At 35.9% G+C, this 25,403-nt stretch overlaps 1 protein-coding gene across 1 annotated transcript; it reads left to right on the top strand.

The window, feature by feature from the left end:
• Positions 1–9,555: 9,555 nt before the first annotated feature.
• LOC144442733 (CUB and sushi domain-containing protein 1-like) lies at positions 9,556–24,515 on the top strand. Its single transcript, XM_078132105.1, has 18 exons — positions 9,556–9,562; positions 10,294–10,686; positions 11,270–11,377; positions 11,971–12,078; positions 12,691–12,798; positions 13,528–13,884; positions 14,240–14,347; positions 14,663–14,770; positions 15,039–15,398; positions 15,782–15,889; positions 16,109–16,222; positions 16,623–16,730; positions 17,883–18,242; positions 18,816–18,923; positions 21,701–21,808; positions 22,191–22,550; positions 22,841–23,194; positions 23,780–24,515. The coding sequence occupies exons 1-18, from the start codon at positions 9,556–9,558 to the stop codon at positions 23,785–23,787; spliced, it is 3,285 nt and encodes a 1,094-aa protein (XP_077988231.1). The 3' UTR covers positions 23,788–24,515.
• Positions 24,516–25,403: the final 888 nt, after the last annotated feature.

Genomic DNA, 25,403 nt, shown 5'->3' with positions numbered 1-25,403 from the left:
CAAGTAACCGAACATGTATATTTGTATTCACTAAAGATTGGTCAATTACTTACAAAAATAGACACTGTATCTGTTGATTAGTGGTCAATGTTATCCATAGGTCACTTTTTACAAATCGGCTCTTCGGGGAGGGCCATATATATATATATATATATATATATATATATATATATATATATATATATATATATATATATATATATATATATATATATATATATATTGATACTCGGTGAGTATCAATCTGCTAAGACAGTGCTCTATACCGCAGTGGCAGAGCGTAATAGTTATATATATATATATATATATATATATATATATATATATATATATATATATATATATATATATATATATATATATATATATATATTATATGGCCATAGAGAGAGAGAGAGAAAGAGAGAGCACTGTCTGCGGTATAGAGCACTGTCTTAGCAGATTGATACTCACCGAGTTATATATATATATATATATATATATATATATATATATATATATATATATTATATATATATATATATATATATATATATATATATATATATATATATATATATATATATATATATATATATATATATATATATATATATATATATAGTAACTCCGAGTTTCACGCTCAATGCGTTCATCAGACAACTGATGTCTGATGAACGCATTGAGCGTGAAACTCGGAGTTACAACTAAGCACCTCAAGTTCCAGCCAACTTACTTTGATTATATATATATATATATATATATATATATATATATATATATATATATATATATATATATATATATATATATATATATATATATATAGTTTTGGTAGTACTGGAACTCTTTCTTGGGTGTAACTCGGAGTTTCACGCATATTGCGATCATCAGACACTATATATATGAATATATATACATATATATATGTATATATGTATATATATATAATATGTATATATGTTACATATATATATATATATATATATATATATATATATATATATATATATATATATATATATATATAATGGGATTAGGGGGAGGGTCACTTGTTACTTTGACGTATATTGCCTAACATTTCATTATTTCTGATTTTGTCATCCCATCCCTGCGATCGGTTCCAAATTTCATTGCTGCCATTCGGGCTAGGGTTACGGTTAGGTACCATGATATCTGCCTATATCAAATTGCTGCTGACAACAATGTAATGAATTGATAGTCAAATGTGGTGTGAGAAGAGGAGTGGTCTGTCTGGTGTAAAACAGGAGCAGTTGAGTGAGATACTAGCGATAATGACATCCACATAGCGGTAGTAGTGGGAAATTATCCAATGCCTTTAAAACTTTCAACATTGATGCCAGCGGTGGGATGAAGTCCTTGACATTGATTCTGGGACGCATATCCTTTTACATATCTGACAGCATTTAACTCATGTTTTGAATAGGAGGACGGTCATGTAAAGTTGAGGGAGGACTTTTTTAGCATGATGGAGTTAGGGGAGGGTCACATTTTACATAACAGTCTGAGGCTAATTTCCCCCTTGTAATTACTGAAGGCTCCCTTAACACCACTTCAATGGTTTCAGCAAAACATTTACAGGCAATTTTGTCTTATCTTGCAAATGCTAATAAATGATGTATCAAGATCAGTGAGACTGACCATCAGATTTCATGTTGAGATAGACCCCTAATACAAACACATCCCTTACACAGTGTCTGCTCTATGTTTTTTTTTACATTTGCATTTGTTTTGTTATCAATAACACAATATATTGCAGACACTGTGTAAGTGATGTTTGTTTGTTATCTTTATTATGTCTATTACAACGTGTGATCAGTCTCACCACAGACAAGGAACACAGACAAGTTCTTCCAGTGTCTATTGTCTCAATGATCTTGATACATCGTTGAAAAATCACGTAAAACTAAGACGAAATCTCCTGTACTACCTCCGACCTCTCATATAGATTATAAATACCATCACACTACTCTTCTGTAATTCCAGAGAAAAATCAGAACGTGAGAACTCAGAATGCTTTCTAGTCGACTAAAAGGTTAATATATTGGTATCACTTATTGCAAATTACGTTGATTATTTTTAAAGATGCATTGGTTACAAAAGGTTCAGCAGGTTAGCATGTGATCGTGCAACACAACATCCTAACTGTCTGTCAAGCAGACCAACGTAGTACGATATCAAATGTCACTTCCTTATAACGGGAGATTCTTATTTTGGTTATGTGGCTTTGCTATACGTGTCAAACCCATTAGTCATGTGAAGGCCATATCTCCCATTCGGTATCTGTGTGACCACACTGTGTACACGGATATATAGCATTGGAAACCTCGTTCGTCAGTCAGTCACGACTTGTGGTGAGCATCCTTCGAGGCTGGATTGCAGATTGTTTCGGTAAGTTTATAATTATTTATCAATTTGGTGATAAATAAATTACTTCTAACAACATATTTTAATATTAGCAATAAAGTTTGCTTTTGATAAAATCTAGAGAAGCGTAACTTTGACTTTGACTTTATATAAGTTCATTGTTCTAACTGTACGTTAATACTTATTGTATCAGATATCTCATCAAGCCACCCGCAACATTTTTTCTGAATATATGACTGATCAGTATTAACTCAATATACACAACATGCGTTATGTTAAATCTTTAACGTTTTGTTGCATACACAACGACGGATCGTTGATTCTTTTACTTATTTGAAATTTATTGGGACCCGGTTATTCATGATTGACAGGACCCACAATAATGTTGGCAAAATATTAACAGTTAGTCTTGATACTCAAACCACTTGAATAATCCTAGCCGTCAACCTGAACAGTCCTCAGGTCTTCTTTGGGGACTTTGTGAGGAAGACCTGATGACTCTGGTTGAAAGTTAGAATTTACCCAAGTATTTTGCTTCATTATAAAGTTTTTAATTTATTTGTAACTATCAATCTACACATATGAGTCTTAATTATAAGGATTAATCTTTGGGTCTTTATGGGATGTCTTTTTACGTTCCCGTATATTCCATAATTATGTATTTATAGCTCTTTTAGGAGATTTCTTCACTCCACTGGTAACATCTAAGGGTTTATTGCATTATTAGGGAACTATAAGAGTTAATTGAATATTGGCACAGTTGTTGAGGTACGTTTTGGGTTCTTGCATTCGTGTATAAATTATTTCTTTATCATCAGTTTATTAGTGATGGAAAATACAGACTGACTTTCAAAGATGTTTTCTCCTTATCACACCATCAAACTAACATAAATTCACCTACCAACACACTTGACCACAGCACACAGTTGGAAGCAATATAAATACACACTAAGCACACAATATCCAAGTTTTTACTGTTAAACAGATAGCTTGTAGAACTTTCTTAACTTTTCTTCTTGATTGCATCCTCCCGTGTGCTATGGTTAAGTGTATATGTAAGAGAACTATATATGTGATAGGGAGAAGACTTCTCGACACTTTCCAATCCATTTTCAATTGTCTACCACTGACAAAACGATATTCTGATCACAAATAATACTGATAGTGGTTGACACTGTCTTGTACAATATGTCTACACTTAAATACATCAACGATTTTTACATTTGCATCAATTACAATAAATGCATGAATATATTAAATTTTCCAGTATACCCGACCAGTAGCCATGAAAATTCTGCTTCTTGTTTGAACAAATTTGTGGTTGACATTTACAAAATAATGTAAAAAAGGTTATCGAGAAGAGATTGTGGTGCTAACACTTTAATGTCACAATTCAATATAACACAGCCAACTGTAAGATGTCAAATTATACCAGACTTTGTTTTTCATTTGTCTTTTAACATTGTGGTACAACCATTTGAGTGCCCCCCCCCCCCCATGGCCTTGAAACCCGCATCCCTCCCACCCCACGATGGAATCTGAAGTTGGTATAGTTGAGAGATTGAATCAGAGCTTGTGGAGTTCGATCACCCTGCCCATTAACGCGTACAGTCATATTGGAACCGAAAATGAACCCGTATGGTATACTTACGAGTGGGTATGTTATTAGTCACACTGTGAAACGAAAGCATTTTTCTATACTTTTGGTTTTGGAAAGGAATTACATGATTTTATTTCCTGGTTCTAGCCAGTCTTCGAATTTATGTTGGTAGAATAGCATGCAAGTAAAGTCAATTAATATGCATAGATTTCCCTCAAAATCTAACAAGTTCTAGCCATTAGTAGGGTTTATTTTGTTCGCATAACATGCAAATAAGGTTAATCAATATGCACCGATTTCCCTTTAACCAGTTCTAGCCAGTCCTAGAGTTTATCATGACTGAATAACACAAACATCATAACTTACTATGTATAGATTTCCCTCAAACCTAACCAGGTCTTGCCAGTCCTAGACTTTGTGATGATTGATTGACATGCAAATAAGGTCAATTAATATGCACAGATTTCATTCAAACTCTAACTAGCACTAGATATCCAGTGCTGATGCATGATGTCTATTTCCTTCACATAATACAACCATGGACATGTATATTCTGTTTTGTGAATATCTGCTGAATCCTATACTGAGACACTAAGTTACATGACGAGGGCCTTACCTCCACTGAATAATGAATGAGATACAATTTTCAACTTGGTGTTTATCAGCAATCAAGTGTAATGTATGTAATACAAAACCGTGAAGTGGCTTTGTAGAACTCAAAGTTTACGAAAATGTCGTTATTTCCTTCTTAAAGTCCACGGTTTCAATTCTAGGTTCTCGCATTATTGTCACCTTATCAGTTATGTAGGACCACCCCGTTGTTCTGAACTAATGTTTTTTTTTGCATAACTGTGCCTGACAACTGTTTTCACAATTAAATGTTAAGCCTTATTCGAGTAGGCCTATAAGTTTGAAAATGTGACGATGTCTGAGGATATACTTTCCGTGCTTGCGCGATGTAAAACATTACTCGTCCAGGAATGTAGTGCCACGTGCCACAGTGCAATTAGGTCGTACCAACGGTTAAATCTGGGACAATAACATAATATCATATGTACGATCTCGTATATCAAATAACTTAATCAATGTTTTTCTCGTTAAAAGACCCCTTTCCCGTCCTTGTCCTAATGAATTACGGAGATGAGGGACCGGTTTGAAATCTGTAGGTCGCAAGTTTGAGCCTCGCCGCAACCGCTTCTTTCTGTCAGAACGGGCAAGATTTGAATCACGGTTATGGCTCAGTCAACCATAGAACCATGTAGGTTGCAGTGTGCATGATTTAATCCTAACTGTGCGCTTACCGAGGTTACAATGGGTTGTATGCTCCTTAGAGAGCACTTCTAGTACCATTACCAACCCGAAGTACCGTAATAAGAATCGTAAATAGCCAAAGCAGTATAGGAAATCTTACAATGATATCAAAGTTACCACAAAGCAACTGTTGTAGAGTTGATTTGCTCGTTTCCCATGAAACGTACCATGTGGGTGGAGGGTCTATGCCATAATAGACCTTTATCTCGCCGTTATAGATTAGTTCACAGTTACATAATCTAAATAAAGAAACCCGTGGGCTTAAGCAAAAAAATCTGGTTTCCTACCAAGAATTATCACCAAAATCCTCTGATCAGAGTTAAAATCTCCCTGGTTACTGTTTACTAATCACATGTTGATAAAATTATCTATATGACCATTAATAGCCTCTGTCACGTGTTCTTAAAATTACTTACTTCATTTTCATTCATTTCCCCTACAAAAGATCATCTTTGATAAACCTATATATTACAATGGGAGCCAGTTCATTTGAAATGAAAGTCACCTGTTCGACCAACTGTATCTCTTAGTCTGTCTCAAGCTGTGCTAAAACTACCTACTAACAGCAAGCTTCTCTATTGATCACAGTGTAATTTTTCACTCCGCAATGTTTAATTGAAACAAATTGTTGATAAGACCATGATTAGCTAGTCACTACACATAAATATGGCACATATACACTCGCCCACTCCACTCAGACAGTAAACAAACAAACAAAACAAACAAACAACACCATTTGATGTTAAATTAGCAACTTGAACACAATACAACATTGTAATTTTGTTTATTACACCTGATTAAATACCCCAGTGTCCTTATCCTGAAGACTCAGCTTAAAACTAAAAGGTGAAATGTACACTAATTAAACATCAGGGAGTGAAAGATTACACTGTGATCAATGTAGAGAAAATTGCTGTTAGAAGGTAGTTTTAACACAGCTTCAGACAGGCTAAGAGATACAGCTGGTCATGGCATGACAAAGAATGGAGAACAGTTTCTATATTTTCAACTTGAGACAGGCTAAGAGATACAGTTGGTCGAGCATTGTTGTATCGAACTTTTTGTCAAACCAGCTTTAATGAGTAACGTCTACGTTTATTCACCAATGTCGTCTGGTAATGACCCATTTGATTGTTGTTAGACTTGATGATGGATCTATGACACGAGTGAAACATGTTTGGATTCTGCACCTGATACGTCTCCTTCAATTACAAACCAAACATTAGCAGATGTCATAAGCCCACATATAGATCACGAGTGCCGTTTTTCAATTCATCATTTTGACGTTGTATTAAGTTGAAAGTTAAGACCAAATAATGTTGTTTGGGTCCGGTAACCCGAATCAACCTAGGTTTTTACTGCCATCCTAAATTTGTTTTTAGATAATTCGAAAAAAAATATCGAAATATCGAGAGAAAAATTGCAAAGTTGCGCGAGAAATAGCGAGATTTCTGATGACGTCATTTGAATCAAAACAACATTGTGGAAAATAGTGAACCTCACGAGGTCTTCAGCGTATCGTCCAGAAAGTGTGATTACATCGATGAGAAGTCTCTGTTGACCTCTGTAAATATGAAGACAACATATGAACAGATCTTCGAAGATAAAAAAACTCCTACCTACCCACCCTGTTTTGAAATTGCCAATTGGGCGTTATCGGAACCACGCATTTTTTTTATTTTTTGACGTGAGGAGATTCATTTTTTGTAAACTATCGTGTTGAAGAGAATATCATGTGTATTTTGTTGATCTCTGACATAAATAACACAAATTTGACGACTTTCCTTTTTTTTAAATGAGATTGTTACATAAAATTGTTACTGTGACGTAAAATGTTTTGAGTTGATACTCAAATTAAATTAGTCAAGTAAATTCATTGAGAATGTTTGGGTTGTTTCTTATCAAAAAATTAAACAAAATCAGCCACCCGCATACTGATAAGAAAGACTTTCTAGATCTACTCACTACTTTGAGCGGAAACAAACACTTAATGAACTTAAAGACGTGCATTTCTACCCAAATGTTTCGTGGCAGGAAAGTGGCAAGTGGGGTCAAAATCGAAACAAATCGTCGTGAAAGATTAACTTTCCTCTTTACTGGTGATTACGAGGTTTGACAAAATCTATTTGTTATTCTTTGGGTTGGGTTGGTTGTGTTTGTTTGCTTTTGCTTAGAATATGAGGCTTTCAAAATACGCTGTACCCATCGTAAAGTGAAATGTAACATATCCCATATCCTCGTGGGAAACGACTTATGATAGTCTTTCAGTGGTATATAATCGTCTACTGAGATGACGTCAGGGAACTACTTAGAACTAATGCATTATTTGGTGTGAAAAACGGTTGTCCGGGAGAGAGCTCGAGGTACTGATGAGTTGGTTTCGAACAAAAAATGGTCGTAATTAAACCCCTGATACGAAAGTACAAGACAGTGTAAGAAGTGGACATTGAATCATGGGAATTTAAGGGTTGTTTTTAACCTAAGCGATGATTTTAAATTTCATCACGATTCTCTGTTTGCCATATGATTCCAAAAGAAATGGCGCCAACAAGACACAGTCCGATTATTATCGTATGTATGAATACGTCCATATTGTCGGTACATTGTCGTGTGTTTGTTGTTGTTGTTGTTGTTGTTGTTGTTGTTATTGTTGTTGTTGTTTTGGTTCTTAGAGTGATATCCTTTAAACTATCAAGCAAATACAAGTGAACAAAGGCAATCAAGCTCTCTTCCTACACCAGATTCATATTGCACTTAGACGATCCACGTATGAGACATTTAGTAGATTTGTTGTCGAACAGAAAGACGTCATTCCGAATGATGTACGTAGACTGAAACTAATCGATAAATCAATCAATAAGTTGGGGTTAAAATATGGATGAAATGATACTGGCGATGCGTTCTAAAAGTAAGAGTCGGCTAAGTTTGAAAAGAGTATAAGCATACTTACTTTTCTGTCAAATTTATGACAAAGATAAGGAATATGTTTGAACGTTGTATTGTAATATGTTTTTACTTGTTGAGTTCTCCAAAGTATGTTGGCATATAAGATGATTATACTAATGAGAGAATTCACGATGCGTACTTTGCATGCTCAGATGCAAAGGACTTTGGCATTATTATATACAAACGATGGTATCTAATATGGGTTGATTCAAGGGTCAAGGTAACATGACTAGATCTCGTTTAGGTGTGGTTACAAACAACGTGACATGTTGTTAACAGCATTAACTGATTCATTTGTATCCATTAGAATAATGTTCCAACATTTGACATAAACGAAAAGAGAGTTTAGTGCGATGAAAGTAGAGTTTCATCATTTTCTCTTATAGGAAACCGATATGACTTATTTGTTTATGCGATAAATATGTAATTGTACAACTAAGTCCAAAGTTAAGAGTTTTATGTCAGAATATCCCGATATGTTTCTTGAACTGCAAAACGAATCACACACAACTCAGAGTTACACTCATAAGGTACATGTAGAATCAAACTCATATTACGACCTTTACAACTATATTGAATAGAACTTGTGATCAGAGCATCGTTGTCGGTTATGGCAATTAAAACTGACTTTGAAGGTCACGAAAAACCTTCTCCCATATAGATTTGAATTACCTCACACTTGACCACAACACACGACAGGTTACAATTAGTATTAAAATAAAAAATTCTTCAAGCCAACCAACCGTACAGACTTGAATATCTAGTATGTAGTATATGTATTTGTATTAAATTTAAATTGTACAGTTCAGTAATAATTGTAATCTAAACCTTAATTAAGTGGCATTACAGTTGGTCCATGGGCCAGAGGGGGTCACCGTGCACCACCCCACCCCACCCCCCCACCCCCACACACACACACACAAACCTCCAACATAGGTATTTTTTTGTTCATTGGAGTCTACTGAATGAGAAACAAAATGTTAACAGTGAACATTTTGGGATGCACTACCTGTTTGGCCTCGATTTCAAATTACATATGCGTCACGGGATGGCGTTAAACACACTTGATTGTTGTTCTGTTATTCGCAAATGTTTACAACAATCTTCACAAATTAACACATGATTTCATTTTTCTTCCATGTTCTCACTTTACTGAATGACAATAGCTCTGTCTATTCCAACAGTTGAATATGAAGTTGCTTCATACGATCGTCCTGTATTGTCTATTTCAACAAGGTCAGTACAAGATTAATTATAATTCAGAACTTTTATATTTTAAACCTGCACTGGCTGCAATGGGACTATTTTATGAAACTGTTTTATTAGATATAATGACTAGTAATATCGTATACCATGAACAGTTACTGTATTGAATCACCTATGGGCAAACGCATTTCTGTAACTGAACTCATGATATGGTACAATAAATCCCATGAAATTGATTTTTCAGTCCGTACTCAAAAATGAGCCTCCCAATGAGAGCATATCTTCAATCAGTTAATGTATTACTTCTGGATACAATTAATCCCTTATTAACATGTGGGGTGTCTACTTAATAGTATTTTCTACAATATTCAGTGGATGTTTTATTAGTTGTCTAATCGTAAAAATCATTCTCCAGTTACAGCTACCCCTTTAATCATTAAATGGTTTACAGATATCCTAGGATTTATTGCACCTTAAGATATCTGTTTAGTCTCCATTGAAAACTTTTTTAAATGATTTGCATAGATCTATAGACCGACAAGCGGACGGACGGACAGACAGACAGACAGACAGACAGACAGACAGACAGACAGACAGACAGACAGGCTATAATTTGTGTTTCAACCTGGTTAGATTTTGAGCCAGATCTGTTATTGTTTAATTAAGGAAATTTGCATATCAATGAAATCAATATATATATATTCCTGGGGTCATTCTTTTTCAATTATTTTGCCTTTATAAATAATATGTCCCATGTAAACATACTTTTTTGTATCTTCAAGTGCAACTTATCTGACGCGAGCGAGGAGTACAGTAAATTGTTGAGACATTATTACTCTTTGACATACTTTCTCTCAATATAGCTAGTTTCCAATTACTGTCCGGAAATGGTTGGTCACCCCGCAATCGGTGTGGCGGTTCCTTTGATCTGTTTACTGGGGGTACCATTGAAATCAGTTCCCCTAACTATCCAGCCGATTACCCCAGACGGAGTGCCTGTAAATGGACAATTTATGCCTCGTCATCGTCGCGAATGCTCCAAATATCATGGGTAGATTTCTGCACCGAGACAGGTTTTGATTACATCTCCATTGGCAATGGTGACGCTATTGGTGAAAATACAATGATTGGGCGGCATTCTGGCTGCCAAATACCGCAGGATTTTACTTCGAATAGTGACAGTATATGGCTGGTGTTTGAGACAGACCATAGCAGTCACCATAGAGGTTTCCGTCTTATTGTGAACGATATCCTTGGTAAGATAAAAGTTCATTTAATTCTACGATTACTAAATCAATGTGGCATATCCAAATATACGGGGGCCCATAAGTGACACGGCAAACTTTGGTCACGTGAACGAAACTTGGTAAATACAAGTAATTATTTGTAATCACAAGGATACACAAGTTATCAAGATGTTCATGGGTGGTAACGTTTCGATATATATGGAAAAAGGACAGATGCAGTGCATACTGTGCGTGATGTAGTGATTACTTGTATTTATCAGGAGATTATTTACAATAACAAACCTTTTTACACATTTTATGGGGATGCAATTATTTAGTTATACATAGTGATTAGCTCTATGTTGTTTCATATCATTTTACCATGTGGAAAGACAAAATACCTTCACGTAACTTGAGTTGTTTCAATCGGCCATATTGGATTCTAAAATGGCTTAATTTATATTTCCATTTTTTACCTCAATTTTACATTTTTTTCAAAATATTCCTGTTTTCTTGGACAAAGTGACAAGATAAGTTAAAGAAATTTATTACGAAGCACATACTTAGCTAAACAAGTATAATGTGCATACCGATATGTGTTATTGTGTTCTAGCAACATGCCAGGTTCAACCATGCCATGGTAATGCAACATGTGTTGAAAACTTCTCCGGTGTTGCATGTATTTGTCCAAATGGATTCTACGGTTCTAGATGTGAATACGGTAAGTATATTTCACTTATCAAGTGCAGCTAACGAAGCTGTTCGTGTAAACAGCTGTTCGTACACGATTTTTCAGTGGGCAGGGATTTTTTTGTTCTGATCAGTGTGAGGGGGAAATGAGCCAGTATTTGAGTGGGGGGAAACTTATATTTAACTGACTGTGTGGGCAAGGGGAGAAGCTTAAGATAAAGCAAGCCAATGGTGATGGTAGGGGGGAGTATTTCAATATGGGTAAAGAGGAAAAGGATATTTTTGGAAGTGGGTATTTTTGGAAGTGGGTATGTTGCTCCAGCGAGGCATTATATGAAATGTTGCAATTGGAAAGCTTTCCCCTATGTAGTCAGAATCAAGATGACAATACTGCTGAGTGTTTATACTACATCATTTAGGTGTTTCTGAAAATAATTTGGATAACCGTTACCATGGTTATATGTAACTGAGTTCTTTTTCTGTCTCATTAAAACCTTTCCCTACCACTATAACAACGTGATTGCTAATTAACTAACCTTCCAAAACTGATTTGTGTATTACTTCGTCAAAGTGTAATAAGAACATTGACATAATTTATGTTTGCTTATGTTCCTATCTTTCCAGAAATTTGTGGAAAACAAACATGTCATGGTAAAGCAACATGTTTAAATTATTCAAGAGGTTTCATGTGTATTTGCCCATGGGGCTTCACAGGAGAACGATGTGGCACGGGTAAGCATGTTATTATATATAAGTGTAGTCTGTAGGGTGCGCCGTGACGGGGCGCCCTCATACAACAGTCAACCATTACACATCTTGATTGCTAGCTGATAGATGTGGCATGACACGTCACTTCACGTTATATATATATACAATGTATGTATGTATGTATGTATGTATGTATGTATGTATGTATGTATGTATGTATGTATGTATGTATGTATCATGTAGATAGGTAGGTAGCCGGATAGACATATATTTCTGGCGAAGACGTCCATCTCGGTCTAGACGTTTCGCTGAGGTGATATCACTGCATAACATCATTTCCAGCTACATTGGGTCATGTGACTGTTATGGATTTGACTGCGTCTGTGGCACCTGAGATAGGCCTGGGTGAATTGCCTTAGTAAGAAATACTTTTCTGATAAACAAAATGAAACTGTAAATACTACGCCTGTGTTGATTGGTCTCTTGCCAATCTGATGACTGCCCTCTATGTAATAACAATCTACATATCAACTCATTGACTTCAATTCCACTAGTTTCATGGAGTCATATGAGAATATATATATTTATGACGATTCAGATAATGGCACGTTGTTATCCTTAATTTTCATTTCACAGAAACTTGTCTTAATAATCCCTGTCACGAGGGTGCTACGTGTGATGACAGCTCTGAAGGTTTCTTTTGCCATTGTCCTCAAGATTACATCGGACATAGATGTGAAATATGTAAGTTTGTGTATTAATTTAATCTTTAGTGATTATGATGCTTACAAAGACGATGTATGCCTGACATACATACATACACATACATACATACATACATACATACATACATACATACATACATACATACATACATACATACATACATACATACATTTTTCATTACACCTAGTTCTCCTGAAATATGTCGTTTGCACAATGCCGAATCATCATTCAGTCGTAATGAAGTACTTAGCACTTGACAAGTGTTCCACTTTTGGGGACAATTCCTGCATGGGTTTATGGGATAACAACTTGCGATGACATCGCATAATTACCCTAACCGTTTTGTCTTTGCATTCGTCAAGACAAAGAGGTGGTGTTAAATGTAAAGTCCAGATGTTTTCCCACAAACCCTTGCAGGAAATATCCACAATGGCGCGCGAACACAAGTGAAATGTAGTAGGATTTCTTGACAAGATATCAAAGTTGGATAAGTTACCGAGGCTCGGTGTTAGGCAAGTTGATAGCAGTCTAGTAGTAATCTATACACCTGTACTAAGTAAAATTAGGCCTGACTGGACACTCCTGTAGGACTTTTAGTCTTGGTCACAATTCAAAATATTGGTATCATTTAAAAGGCCACAACAATTACTATTATTTTGTGGAGTGTGATACAAACAAAGAATCTCATTTTCCATCAAGAAATACTGATTTGAAATGAAACTACTTTTTTCTGGAACTCTTGCATAGGGAACGTTTGTGAGGATACTTTTAACATGGCGCAAGGGGGCAACATTACGATAACCTCTCCAAAATACCCGGGGGATTATCCAAACAGTCGATCGTGCCGCTGGATTATCTATGCATCGAAGAAATGGAGAAATATCCATGTGTCGTGGGATACCTTTTGCACCGAGGGGTATTTTGACTTCGTATCTATTGGCAACGGTGACGTCACTGGGAAAAACGTGTTGCTGGAGGAGTATTCCGGATGCGCTGGTCTGCCGAAGGATTTTTATTCTGAAAGTGATAGTTTATGGATGACGTTTACTTCTGATTTTAATATCGTGCAAAGTGGATTCCGTGTTGTTATGTCCGAAACTCTAGGTAAGATACGTAATAATGTATTCAAACAACTTGAAGTATTTCAACTTTCTAAATAAAGGCAAATATATGTACTTCTAGCTATAGCTTTCGAAAAAATTTCGTCGAATTGTACTTTCAAATATGCACCAAATTCTCTCGGTACAGTCTAGCTACAATATCGCTTGGCGTTTACCTTCTTCCATTTGCAAAGTTTTGGGAGATTTTAACTTGACTTTGATTTTCGGGGAAGATAATCCCAAAGGCGCAACCTGTAGACAATTGTTCACCTTATACTGAAATATTGGTTTTAATTATAGTTCGTGTGAATTGGTGACAATTTCGTGCGAATTTGTAATTATTTTGTTGTTAATTACAGAAACGTGTCAGGCTGACCCTTGTGATAACAATGCTACGTGTGCTGATAACTCTAGAGGTTTCTCTTGCATTTGTCCTGTCGGTTATTCAGGATTGAGATGTGAAACAGGTATTGATAAGTATTACTATAAGCAAGAATATTTCATTTCATTTTCATGACATACCACTAAGCCTCCTTCCTCTCTCTCTCTCTCTCTCTCTCTCTCTCTCTCTCTCTCTCTCTCTCTCTCTCTCTCTCTCTCTCTCTCTCTCTCTCTCTCTCTCTCTCTCTCTCTCTCTCTCTCTCTCTCTCTCTCTCTCTCTCTCTCTCTCTCTCTCTCTCTCTCTCTCTCTCTCTCTCTCTCTCCATAATTGTTCATAAATCGTGTTTGCTTACAGAAAATCACACAACTTTCAAGTACTTGCGATTTGTTTATGATTACAGAGGTATGTCAACCAAACTCCTGTCATGGTAATGCCACGTGTGTTGATCATGCTTCTGGATTTTACTGTGTATGTAAGTCTGGTTTCACAGGAATCCGATGTGAACGCGGTAAGTGTGATTTAAATTGTCTCTCCTGATTGGTCATGTAACACAGTTTAGTATGTCATACAGATATGAATTCGTTCTCATCATTGGTTATACAGTCAACAGGTCTGAATTGTCTCTTCTGATCGGTCATATATAAATGTGATACAAATGAAAACTGTGCGGTCTAACCATAAATTAACTTGACGGGTTTCCTAAAGTTTTGACAACATTTCTCCTCCTTTCAGAGCATCTTTAGGTCAGTAAATGAGAAATTTTGTGTCTTCCATAGAGCCTGTTCCTCCATGTAAGAGGACATATCATCTTGATGGTGATGGCAGTATGAATATCCTTTCTCCTAACTATCCAGACATCTATAGACTCTACGAACAATGTGAATGGATAATCCATGCTTCAGCACCTTCTCGAATCATATATTTATCATGGGAAGATATGTGTACCGAGGATGGGTATGACTTCGTCTCCCTTGGTAGCGGTGACGTCATCGGCGAAAACACGTTAATTGACCAGTATTCTGGATGCACGCCACCAGAAGATGTTTATTCTGAAAGCGATATCGTTTGGATGACGTTTACATCAGATTACAGCGAAAACGAGAGAGGTTTCAGTGTCATGTTGTTTGATACTAAAGGTAATAATACTTCCTCTTCTGCATCATCATTGTAAAGAACGCCACCAATGTTGAGAGCGTGGATATATATGCAATTATGCTAATTCAATTGCATAGATAGCTCCACAACAATTCTAGCCATTAACCACATACTTGAACTGTGTGTACCGTTGGGGCAGTCGTTTTTAAGTAAAGGATGACATAGACACAACATAAGTAATAACCGCTACCAAGCCCACCCCCACACATTTATAACTTGAATACTTCTTTATCAAGCAGATAATTAAAACTAAAAAGCACTTCATAGGTGTACGTAAATCGTTCATTTTTTAGAAAAAAAATGAAATTTCATTGCAAAAATGTTGTATAAAGACGATAGTGGTGATTATTCCCGTTAATTTCAGAAACCTGCCTTGCCCAACCTTGCAATGGAGATGCTACATGTATCGATGGGGATCTGAGCTTTACCTGTATATGTCCCATTGGGTTCTCTGGACGAAGATGTGAATTTGGTAAGATTTACTAGTACTCTGAATAATACATACCATACGTACGTACGTACAACACACACACACACACACACACACACACACACACACACACACACACACACACACATACATACATACATACATACATACATACATACATACATACATACATACATACATACATACATTTTTCATTACAGTCATATACTTACACGAGTCCAATTTCTTTTTTTATTCCAGTGACATGTGAAGCAAGTCCATGTTATGCATATGGAACTGCTACCTGTGTTGACAGCTCAACTGGATTCTCCTGCAATTGTTCAGATGGCTATTTTGGATCTGAATGTCAATATGGTAAGAATTCAAAAGTGTTTTGGAATACCCTACAATCATAGACCCTACACCAACTAGGTCTATGCTACAATGTAGTACTAGTACTGCCTCTTTATATATATATATATATATATATATATATATATATATATATATATATATATATATATATATATATATATATATATATATATATATATAACTCGGTGAGTATCAATCTGCTAAGACAGTGCTCTATACCGCAGTGGCAGTGCGTATTAATAGTTTTAAAAAATATATATATATATATATATATATATATATATATATATATATATATATATATATATATATATATATATATATATATATATATATATATATATATATATGTATATATATATATGCGCACTAATTACACCTACATTAATTTTCATTTCAGAAAATTGTCGACCAGACTCTTGTCAGAGTAATGCAACGTGTGTAGATGATTTGTACGGATTTCGATGTATTTGCCCACCTCGTTTCACTGGACTCAGATGCACAACTGGTAAGCATAAACTCGTCACTACACTTATTTTAATTTGGGGTTCAGATCATACATCGTAACAGTTCATTATGCATATCTGGTTTCCTTTTTATGGCCCGGGAAAGAAATACTGAATAATCGACAGAAACATAATTAACTTTAATAATTCGATTTAATAGTTATGATGAAAATGACGTAATTGCCCTTTCTTTCCTCAGTTTATCCGACTTTTAATATGTACATAACATGCTATGAGTGACAATCACCAAGATAACCCCCGCCGCCGTATTCTAGTTGTATATAATGCTTTGCATTGCGTTGCATTGATAAAATGTGAAATATAGTCTGCTGTTAACGTTAACCACACTCAGAATAAAATGCTAAAATTAATGCGGATTTCTTTATAGCCCTTTTCCACTCGGCGTTCAAATTGATTTACAATTATTACCCCTGGCACGGATCTATAGTGGCACAACATCCCTTTACTTCCTCAACTCCCTGGGGAGCATACACTCCATTGCAATCTCTATAAGCGCATGGGATTAAAGTATTCACATTGCAACCTCTATCCTACCAGGTCCCCAATTATACAGCTGGGTTGACTGGGGCACAACCATGGTTCAAATCTTGCCCAGGAACTTTAGCCATTCAGAAACACACATCAGTGATGAAGCGCGAACCAGATTCAAAGCCGGCCACTCTAACCATTCCAATATCATAACTCCACCAATGGATGACACGTATCAATATAACCTCATCACGTCTTCAAATTTGCATATGTTTTCTCAGTTGACAAATAGCAAATATTGTTTCATAATATAGCATAATTATTTTCACTGTAAAAACCAAAAACATGATTTAGTGTTTTATGCTAAATCTTAATTGAAAATAACTTCGATTTGTTAGACGAAAAAAAAAACGATTTTTGTAGATAATTTTGAATGAAAACATCGTTATGGTATCAGAGATAATGATTTGAGTTTCAGTCATTAACAAAAATATCATTTTAAAATTTGAGCAATGAGTCAACCTTAACACATTTCCCTGATGAATACCAATATAGAGCACACAGGCAAAACGTGCTTTTAATAAATACCACAGTCCTGTATATGATCACCTTTTTTCACAAAATTTTAGTTTACGTTATTTCTATACTCCATTCTTGCTATGCAGAATTATCTCCTCCATGTAATAAAACATATCATCTCGTTACCGGAGGCAATGTGACGATCACCTCTCCAAATTATCCTGACGTTTACCCGGATGAAGAAGAATGTTATTGGATATTTTACGCCTCATCTTCTTCGCGAATTCTATTTTTATCATGGGAAGAATTCTGTACAGAATCCGACTTTGATTTTGTATCTATTGGTAATGGAGAAGTTCTTGGACAAGATGTCTTGTATGATTCACTTACTGGATGCACCCTGCCACAGGACATTTACTCGCCTGGTGATATTTTATGGATGGAGTTTTCTACTGACTGGTCTGTTAACGCAGCAGGCTTCCATGTCTTCGTGTCTGATTTTATTGGTAAGGCCATGTCACCAAAACCAACACACTGCTCATATCATGTTACTGTACATTGGTTTTGCGTGATATACTGCCAATTTCATGATAGTGTTCATTGGTTCTGTTTGATATATGAATTGCTACATTGTACATTGAGGCTAACTCTCGAAAAAAACCAGAAATGGGTGTCGGGGGTGAGGGCGGGTAGCGCATTTACACAATAGATGTGTGACTTATTCGTCTCCTTTAATTTTTCCCCATAAAACGAACGAATTTTTTGAGAAAGTAGTTGTAGTAACTCTATTCATCATAAATACCCCTAGTCAGTTCAAAGGTCAAATTGTATAATGGAACCGGTCAGATTCATCGGCCTGGGAGGGGTCAGTGCATTGGTAAGGAATTAAATAGTATACTCTGTATGGCAGGATTATTTACCCGGGATGTGTTGGGCGGGGAGGGGGGGGTCATAAAATGAGTGATAGGGGTATATAATGTTTGGGTTTTTGTTGTATCGATGAATGAATCCAAGGACGAACCCCCTCTGAAGAAACAGAACGGTCCCTTAATATATGAATGATTTCTCATTAATTACAGAAAACTGTCAAACACATCCGTGTCAAGGAGATGCGACATGTATCGGTGATTCCTCAAGTTTTTCTTGTCTTTGTCCACTTGGTAGGTCAGGAGATCGATGTGAAATAGGTAAGCTTCTAACAACCCCCTCCCTTCTTTCCAAAAATGTGATGGGAGGGTATGTGGACTTGTATTTACAGCGAATATAATTAATCTTACATGAATTCGGCAATATGAAGTCAGCCATCGAGTCTATTACGCGTATACGACGAATGACACAAAATTGCATATTTATTTACATTTACATATACAGCTACATGTATATGAGGAGAACATAGTACAATTAATGTAGTCCTGAGTAAATTTTACACACTCAACTTATTATATGTGTATGTGTTTGCGCGTGAGTGCATGTATGCATGTATGTATGTATGTATGTATGTGTGTGTATGTATGTATGTATGTATGTATGTATGTATGTAAGTATGTGTGTATGTATGTATGTATGTATGTATGTATGTATGTATGTATGTATGTGTGTATGTATGTATGTATGTATGTATGTATGTATGTGTGTGTGCGTGCGTGCGTGCTTGTGTGTGTGTGTGTGTGTGTGTGTGTGTGTGTGTGTGTGTGTGTGTGTGTACATGTATATATATATTTCTGAAACCAAGGAAGGGTTTTGTTTGCATGATAGTACTCTTAGGGCGAAGTGTTGCCTAGTTAGACGATGATAAGATGATAAAAGGCAGACGTACACTTGAATATTAAGGTGATGGAAGGTGTAAAAACACATTAAATAAAAGTGAATAGGGTGAAAGGTCATGGCGTCACCCACCCAAATGAAGACAAGTTGATAGATATGCTCGGAGTTTTATTTATTGCATAATTCTCGGGCTGCACATTCGAGCTATTTCTCTTTGTAAAATCAAAGGCAACAAGAAATTGAGAAGCATGCGATCTCCTTGAAAACAACTCACTTAGATGGCGAACACCAAATTTCCTTTATTATTTCAAGGACCAGGGGCAACCCTAGTCTTTTATATGTGAAAGTTTGAAAATAACGTTAAGAACTTTGATTTCTTTATCCTGATGCCTTCTTGTGATATAAACCAAACGATGCAAAACTTGTATATAGGAGTACGAGTAGGAACACAGGTTTATTCTATAAGCTTACTACGTGCTATCAAAGCTGTTTATTCATTTATTTGATACAAAAATCTAAATGTTAGCGACCACTTTTATGTTACAATTAGATGACGGAGAAAATGTGTGTAAGTACTTTTCCACCTTAAAAGGGAACATCACTCCAGAAATTAACTTAAATTTATTTTTATAAACTTCTGGTTTATGGGGAGTCAATTCATGAATTAGCATCACTTGCTTTATGGATTGCTGGGAAACTTAGAGATGAAACTTGTTTCTATATTCATGATTGTTTTATACTTAGTAGTCATAAGTATTCATATTCTGCTATTACATACGCCTGCCTACTAACTCCCATGAGACATTGTCTGTGTCAATAGCAAGGACTTGAATGAGGACCAAGTTTCAATATTGTGTTTCTCGGTAATCATACATACTGTGTGTGATGGAAAAATCATGAAATCATTCTCCATACAGAATTTATACTTTCACAGAGTGCCTTTATTCCTTGGAGTGGTGCTCCCCGTTAATGTACCGATAAGTAGACATTACTTGCATGGACATTAGACGTTATGTATGTTACACATCTTAATAAAACTAATAAAAAGATATTTACTAAAATAAGAAGTATGGTTATACCAAATGAGAAAGGTTTGTGATGAAGGGGATTGTGTCACCTAATAAAACATATTCATGACATGTTATGGTACATGGGTTATTTTCACTAACAGGTTATATATATATATATATATATATATATATATATATATATATATATATATATATATATATATATATATATATATATATATATATATATATATATATATATATATATATATATATATATAATATATATATATATATATATAATCCTACTAGCAATTCTTATAACAATTATATCAGTGACATGGATACATCACTCGGTAAAAACTACTAATCATCACATAGAGATATTGTTTGCAAACTGGTTAATATTCTGACTGCATCTAAACTACAAAAGTGGACTTACTGGTACAGTATTGTTAGTCTGGAAAACACGTGGCACTGCATGAATTAAAAAAATAATATTCACAACGATCTTCTAATTCTGTACGTACGTAATTTCAGAAACTTGTCAAGCTGAGCCTTGCCATGGAAACGCAACATGTATTGATAATTCCCTCGGTTTCTCTTGCATTTGCCAACTTGGCTTTTTCGGAGTTAAATGTGAAAACGGTAAGACATAAAGGGATGATCCTCCAAAAGATGTATTTGGTATCTGCAATGGGTAGCGTATTGGAGCTCATTTGTGGTTTCAACAGTTTATGAATTTATACATGTAAATCAAACACAGTGTCGAGACAAAGATTTTGTGGTACACGTGATAATATCACCAGCGATTTTTCCTATAAACCAATACACGAAATACCAAAATATTATAGCCAAATACGCGTCAAGTGCAGTAGGGCTTCTTTATAAGATTTCAACGTTGAGTACGTTACCAAGGAACGGTGCTATTTTATATGGCCAAATTATGTAAGTTGATAGCAGTAATGAATACAAAAGTACTACGACAGAAATAAGCCTCACTAGGTGATCTTTACATCTCATTTTTTTGTTTTTCATACCGTGATTACTAGAGACACAGTTTACACACATGTTGTACATGATGGAGTTTCTCAAACAGACGTATTCTTGAACCGCATTTCTCCGACTTGGTTAATCGAAGTACAATGTCTGCATATTCGAAAATGAAATTACTGTTTCTAATTTTTCAGAGACTTGTCTAACCAATCCCTGTTATGGCAGTGCAACTTGTGTGGATGAGTTGTCTGGATTTTCTTGTTCATGTCCACCTGGTTTGTCTGGCTCTAAGTGTGAATTTGGTAAGCAATATACATTATGCCGGTTCAACGAAAAACAAAATAATGCATAGTTTTGCCCGTATGATGGCGCTGTTTGGAGGAAATGATAAAAATATAAGCCCATCTGTGATGCTCACAGTTTCGGCTAGTCTGTAAGGTACGCCGTGACAGGGTGCCCTCACACATCGGTTACCCCTGTGAGGGCGAAACGGCACGACGTATCTTAAAGTCTACATTTCGGCGATATTTGATTTAAAAAAATGACTTAGATTGAATTTGGATGTGGACAAAGTATTACTGTTTCAAACCAAAGAAACTGGTCCATTAGTTACAACAACAACCGATAGTTTCTAGTTAACATTTAAAGGTACGATTATAACTGTAAACCTGTCTTTCAATGTAGAGTTACCTCCACCCTGTACATTTACGCATTATCTGGATGCCGGCGACAATCTTACGATCACATCTCCGAATTATCCCAACTTTTACCCGAACGGAGAGGAATGTGAATGGATAATCTATGCATCATCACCTTCGCATGTCATTCACTTGTTGTGGTCTGACTTCTGTACCGAGCATGGATACGACTTTGTATCTGTTGGCAACGGTGACGTCATTGGCGAAGACATATTGATGGACTGGTATACCGGATGTATTGCAGTCCTTCCCTTTTACTCTGATAGTGGTAGTATTTGGATGACTTTTACTTCGGATTCATCAGAGGCAGAGAGAGGATTCATGGTCACCATGCAAGCTACTAAAGGTGAGGCAAATAGTATCATATGGGCAGACAGGCAGGCAGGCATGCAGACAGACAGACAGACAGACAGACAGACAGACAGACAGACAGGCGGGTAGGCAGGCAGGCAGGCAGACGTCGACAGACAGACCTAAGAGTTATCCAACAAAATTGGGAGCGACGTTTAGAAAGCTGTGTAAAAGTTACCTGTTTTCCCAATAGCTGTTATCAAGGTTCACGAAGCTGTTCTCAAGTTAGAAATGCCCATGTTAGCCACACAACTACTAACCGTCAACACTTTTGTGGAAATGCAGGTCTTCCATGTGAAAACACTCACTACCTTGGTATCGGTGGCAACATTGCGATCACATCCCCGAATTATCCAGACTCCTATGCGGACCGAAAAGACTGTACCTGGATCATCCATGCTTCGTCATCCACAAGTAACATTCACCTTATATGGGATGATTTCTGTACCGAGAATGTATATGATTACATAACTGTTGGAAATGGTGACGTCATAGGAGAACACGTGGTCATCAATCATCACTCTGGTTGCGACAAACCAACAAACCTCTCCTCCAATGGAAACAGTTTGTGGATAACATTTCATTCTGATCGTTCAATCAACGATAAAGGTTTCCGGGTTCTACTCCGTGATGTTACAGGTAATTATGAAAACTTAAAATTATGTCTTTCAGATCTCTGCAACAGTGACTTGATCTAATAATATTCAGAAAATTGAAAACCCCTATTTTAATATTCCTTGAAGGAGATGTTTCATTGACGGCATAGGTATTTACTACAGTTTCAATCAGTTTCAATATCACATACTATGATATAAATCCATTAGCCATTCATCAGACACACAGCAGTGATGAGGCGCGAACCAGATTCGAAGCCGGCCACCCTAAGTCTCTCTGGATCAAATACGTTAAAATTAACTAGAGGTCTATTTTACTATCTAAAATGTCCATCGAACACCGTGTTCACTCTTTAAAAAATGTCGGTGTCCTTGAAAACAAAATGAAGATTTCTTTACTAAAAGGACCGGGAACAAGCTTTCATATTTTGACACATTGTAATTACTGTGATTTACACAGAAATTGGCCACCTAGGCGCACTCTACCATACTAGTAAGCAGGAATCACGTGTAATATTTTCGAATGTCTTCAGTTCCACCATGCCATAATCGAAGACTTGTATATTGTCTATATACTGACATGTGAAACATTTCTTTACATCAAATACAGGTGACTAGAAGATGTCCTCGCCGCTCCTAGGTGGATTATAATGTAATAGGTAGTCCTGATATAATCTTCCACGTACAGTTCGTCTTCTCCTGTTTTGGTGGAACCACAGACGTCGTTACCAGTATCACCCGCCACAAAAGTCCGATGAACTCTAGCTGCGTCACGTTCATTTCGATTTATGATTGATTAATGTTTTAGGTAGTTTTCTTATTTTGTTTCACCTTGTTTATCCAATTAATTTTCTTTATGAACGTTTAACTTGGGGCCAATCATTCCAAGAATTCAAACTAAGTTTTTTTTTACAAGCCGTCAATTGCCGTTATATGATATAATCAAGTAATCATCACCTGTGTTCAAGTTTGAAGTCACCAATATTGTATTGACGGACTGAAGGACAGTAAATTATATTAGAAAAGGTCTCGCTCGGTGTATTTTAGAGATGAACCTCAAGTGCTCCTTCTATCGCTCCAATAATGTGAATTTACAATATACAACTTAGTATGTAACCCAGACGATAAAGATAGCCAAAAAAACTGTATGTAAGGCATAGCAAGGTTCTTCCTTATTAGTCTGAACGAATCCGATACAGGATGAATGTACAGTTAATATATACATTGTACTTTGTACGCATTCATTATAGAACTTTCACAAACAGAACAAACAACATAGTGCATGTGGGTGATTTGGGTTGGTTGGTTGGTTGACGGTTGGTTGGTTAGTTGGGAATTGGTCGGTCGGTCGGCCGAGCGATTGATTGATTGATTGATTGATTGATTGATTGATTGATTGATTGATTGATTGATTGATTGATTGATTGATTGATTGATTGATTGATTGATTGATTGATTGATTGATTGATTGATTGATTGATTGATTGATTGATTGATTGATTGATTGATTGATTGATTGATTGATTGATTGATTGATTGATTGATTGATTGATTGATTGATTGATTGATTGATTGATTGATTGATTGATTGATTGATTGATTGATTGATTGATTGATTGATTGATTGATTGATCGGTCGGTCGGTCGGTCGGTCGGTCGGTCGATTGGTTGGTTGGTTGGTTGGTTGGTTGGTTGGTTGATAGAGGCTAGCAGAAGATAGAAGCTAGCAGACAATCATTCCATCCGTCAGTTAACTCTTTATCCATAACGACGTTTCCGCCAACATTGTGTGAACAATTAATGTGCTTTTTTCTGTACCCTTTAATCAAATATTTGATTTTCGTGTATATTGTACTGACTTGGGTAATTAATTCTACCACTTAAATTGACTTATATACTTGTTTATTGGAATCATAGCACTGTAAATAAAAATAGACCATAATGTGATAAATCGCCAAAATGTGCAATGATGTCTTCACCTGTCTTGTTTTATTTGCTTAGTCACATGATGAATAACATATTAGTTACTGTCTGTCTGTCGGTCGGTCTGTCTATGTGTGTCTGTCTCTTCGTCTGCCTATCTGTGTCTTTGGGCGTCTGCGACTGTATCTGTCTGTGTCTACCTATGTATCTCTTTGCTCAACTGATGAAGAATGCGTCATGATTTAGGAAACTTTTGTGTTTAGATTTCAATTTGTTGAGAGCAAGGTTTAAGTTTTTGCCAATTATGCTCT

Source organism: Glandiceps talaboti, chromosome 11, assembly GCF_964340395.1.
Source record: "Glandiceps talaboti chromosome 11, keGlaTala1.1, whole genome shotgun sequence".
In the NCBI taxonomy this organism is placed as follows: Eukaryota; Metazoa; Hemichordata; class Enteropneusta; family Spengelidae; genus Glandiceps; species Glandiceps talaboti.
Note: the sequence above shows the minus strand (reverse complement) of the source record. Positions and strands in the feature narration are given on the sequence as shown.

What these genes read in the sequence shown, in the direction of transcription:
- LOC144442733 (XM_078132105.1), top strand. An exon ending in AGGAATCCGATGTGAACGCG is followed by an intron (nt 14,771 to 15,038) that starts GTAAGTGTGATT and finishes TGTCTTCCATAG; the next exon opens with AGCCTGTTCCTCCATGTAAG. An exon ending in TGGCTCTAAGTGTGAATTTG is followed by an intron (nt 21,809 to 22,190) that starts GTAAGCAATATA and finishes CTTTCAATGTAG; the next exon opens with AGTTACCTCCACCCTGTACA.